The sequence below is a fragment of the Bison bison genome, unplaced genomic scaffold, assembly GCF_000754665.1.
Source record: "Bison bison bison isolate TAMUID 2011002044 unplaced genomic scaffold, Bison_UMD1.0 scf7180017864364, whole genome shotgun sequence".
NCBI classification, from domain to species: Eukaryota; Metazoa; Chordata; class Mammalia; order Artiodactyla; family Bovidae; genus Bison; species Bison bison.
In genome coordinates this window covers 3,409,112-3,412,925 of record NW_011494936.1, presented here as the reverse complement: position 1 = coordinate 3,412,925, position 3,814 = coordinate 3,409,112, and the positions used below count along the sequence as shown (strand labels likewise).

The 3,814-nt window shown below is 45.7% G+C and overlaps 1 protein-coding gene across 1 annotated transcript; it reads left to right on the top strand.

Moving 5' to 3' along the window:
* Nucleotide 1: 1 nt before the first annotated feature.
* HOXA1 (homeobox A1) lies at nt 2-2,493 on the top strand (the record flags this gene model as incomplete). Its single annotated transcript, XM_010855413.1, has 3 exons — nt 2-225; nt 422-516; nt 1,004-2,493. Coding segments are annotated over 3 exons (675 nt in total), but the record flags the coding sequence as incomplete, so codon positions are not given.
* Between the last annotated feature and the right edge of the window lie 1,321 nt (nt 2,494-3,814).

Below are 3,814 nucleotides of genomic sequence, written 5' to 3'. Positions count from 1 at the left end.
CCAACAGCTGTGGCAGCGACGACCGCTTCCTAGTGGGCAGGGGGGTGCAGATCAGCCCGCCCCACCACCACCACCACCATCACCACCCCCAGCCGACCACCTATCAGACTTCTGGGAACCTGGGAGTGTCCTACTCCCACTCGAGTTGTGGTCCAAGCTACAGCGCGCAGAACTTCGGCGCGCCTTACAGCCCCTACGCGTTAAATCAGGAAGCAGAAGTAAGTGGTGGGTACCCCTCGTGCGCTCCCGCTGTTTACTCTGGAAACCTCTCATCTCCCATGGTCCAGCATCACCACCACCACCAGGGTTATGCCGGGGGCGCGGTGGGCTCGCCTCAGTACATTCACCACTCATATGGACAAGAGCACCAGAGCCTGGCCCTGGCCACGTATAATAACTCCTTGTCCCCTCTCCACGCCAGCCACCAAGAAGCCTGTCGCTCCCCTGCGTCAGAGACCTCTTCTCCAGCACAAACCTTTGACTGGATGAAAGTCAAAAGAAACCCTCCCAAAACAGGTCAGTCTTGCCATTCCATGAATGCTCCTTTATGATTCTGAAAGGAGCTGGTGTGCTTAGTTTCCAAGGAAAATTAATCATTTTTTTTTCTTAAGAAAAGTTCTGGCCTCCCACTTCTGTTATAGGATGTGGAGAGATTGCCCAGGTCCTTTGGGGGCAGAGGAGCATCTGGGACTGTTGTGTTTCCAAAGGGGCTGAATTTTAGAGGTTTAGGAAGTAGGAAGTGGGTAGGGGTGTGTGTGTGTGTGTGTGTGTGTGTGTGTGTGTAGGGCATTCTGTTAATATCTCCAGGCTCCATTAATCACGGTCTGACCATGCTAATGGTTGACTTCAGATCAACACTTTACACCTCATCACTTACCCTCCCAAGCCCGGATTAGGTTGAGAAAGTCTTGATTCCCCCCTTTACCTGAAGGTTGCTCTGAAGCATGTAGGGAATCTGATATGATTATAAACATTTTTACCTTTTCCTCTCATTGCCCCCCAGGGAAAATTGGAGAGTATGGCTACGTGGGTCAGCCCAATGCGGTACGCACCAACTTCACCACTAAGCAGCTCACGGAGCTGGAGAAGGAGTTTCACTTTAACAAGTACTTGACACGCGCCCGAAGGGTGGAAATTGCCGCCTCCCTGCAGCTCAATGAGACCCAGGTGAAGATCTGGTTCCAGAACCGCCGAATGAAGCAGAAGAAGCGAGAGAAGGAGGGTCTCTTGCCCATCTCTCCAGCCACTCCGACGGGAAGTGAGGAGAAGGCTGAGGAATCCTCAGAGAAGTCCAGCTCCTCGCCCTGTGTTCCTTCCCCGGGTTCTTCTACCTCAGACACTCTACCTACCTCCCACTGAGGCTGCCCCAGCCCCACTCAGCAGCCACGGCTACTCCTCAGGCTGGGACTTCTTACCCAAAGCACATTCTTAGCTTATCTTCCTTTCCATTTACAATCTCTCTCTTCCTTTCTGATCCTATCTGGGGAACTCCTGGCTGGGGATAATGTGTTTCCAGAGAATTCTAGATGAGAGACTTGATGGGGGGGAGGGGGAAAAGGGTGTTAGCTCCCTAATGCAGCTTGAGTGCCAGCATCAATTTTCTGATGGCCCCTAACACCCCTACTTTTAGGAGATTTCGACTGAACCTACTGCTCCTTTCAGATGCCCTTTGGAAAATAGTCTCCTTTGCCAGCAGAAATATATCAGAGGGAGGCCTCTCATCTTTTATCTATCTGTATATTTACAGTTCTCTCCTACTTTGCCCTGAAAGTAGGCTGGAGAGAGAGGAGAGTCCAAGAGCTCATGAAGAAGAGATTCTCTACGAGCGTGTTTACACAATTAATTCATCCCTTAATTTAATTTAATTCCATGTGCGTGAGTTTGCTGGTTGTAAATACTTTGTCCTGAAAGATTTATCTTTATACAGATTTTCTAGAAATGTTTAGATTAATGTTTAGATTAAAACAGGGTGGGCAAACTCTCAAAGCTGGTACAACTTTGTATGTGATTATAGGTTAAAGAATAAAAGTTCTCACTTAAAATCAATCAGATGCCTCAGAGGGTAGTCTCAGTTTGTTCTTTCAGTGAGTTAAGAAGGCCTGCAGAATACAAGGGTCAGAAACCTTGCTTCCTGGGCTAAATCTCTCCCCATCCCCACCCCTTTCTTGTTTCTCTGGCCACACTCTATTTAAAATTTGTGCTGGATTATCTGGGACCTAAAAGTATTATTCAAACCAGCTTCTTCTTTCCACAGTTATCTTAGCTGGATATGATGTATTTTCAGCTCAATTGTTAATGTGATGGATGGCACAATGAATGTATATTTTGTGTGATTCGTGAATAGTCTTTTGCATGTCGCACAATGTTTTGGTGTTCCTGAAGTACCACACTGAGTTCTATCAGTTATCCTTTTGTGATATTTCCCATTTCCTGTACAATCATGAACAGCTCTGGGATCCCGGGGTGGTGTGATCCAGAGCAGAGTTTACGGGTCTTAAGATGTCTGTAATAAATATATTCAAGTTTCAGATATGCTTCAGCATGGCTGCAATTTGCTGGTTTCTCCAAAGTTGGCTCATTTCATGTGGGGAAGGAGAGAAGCGTGGTGTGTATTTTCAAAGAGGTGGGCCTTTTCTTGAGGGAAAAAAGTAAAAGCTTTTCATCATGTAGCTGAAGCTTCTCCTATGAGTGTAATTGCACCTAACACTGTCTATGGAATAGGTTGGTTTTCTCTAAAAGAGCAACAGTTGCTGTATTATAATCAAAGTTCATCATGGGAAAAAAAATGGTGAAGAAATTTATGAAGCAGATCTATTTTTGAAACAAACATGGATACTTCCAGCAGTTGCTATATTATAATCAAAGTTCATCATGGAAAAAAAAATGAATGGTGAAGAAATTTATGAAGCAGATCTATTTTTGAAACAAACATGGATACTTCCTGGGTCAAGTGCTAACCTTTTCACCTCCAACTCAATGTTGACATATATATAAACAGAATCTCCTTCAAAAGCTGAAACTCTTCAGTCAGTCTTTCCTCACATCAGTGAACCAAGAGATTCACATTTAATTAGCTCCAGTATAAAGCTGTTTGTGGATGAGGTCCCCACCCCACCCCTCTTCCTTCTTTTTGGGTTGTCAGTGTGCCAAAATATTCCACTGTTTAAACTCAGTGTGGTCTGTACTGAGCAAACCCCGCATCCCTCTTCCAGTTCCTCCTGTCAATATCCACTCCTTCCTGTCACTTTTTAAACCCCAGCTCCCAATTCCTTCTGGGTTACACATCTCATTCCCATCAGATTCAGCTTTGATTTCACAGCCCTCATGGCTTTAAAGGGTCTACTGGTCTCACTTCATGCCATATAACCCAGAAAAAAATTTTTTTTCTCTAGGTTCAACAGGTTCTTCCAGGTGAATTTGTGGAAGCTGCCCTGAAGTTGGTCAATATTCAAGTTGCTTCTGACCAACACTTGTATCTGCTGCTCTCAAATAGAGGAAGCCAGCAAAGAGTTCTAAGTGACCCTGCTCCCAGACCTGTTACCACATTCCCTTTACTTTCACACAGTTTTGGAGGCTGTAATTTAGCCCCAAGAGCAGAGCAGAAATTTTACAGCATCACAAACAAATACAGCCATATGACTTCCTTCCTTTCCGAAGGGTGTTTTACAAAGGATGGGTTGGGGTTCGGGGTGGGAGGGGAGAAATCCTACAAAAGCTTATAATTTGCAGGCCTCCTTGAGATTTCCTGTAGTTCCCTGTCAAAGGGAGCAAGCCTGGACTCTGCAGGCGCGGTTGCCGCGGCCATATCAAGAGC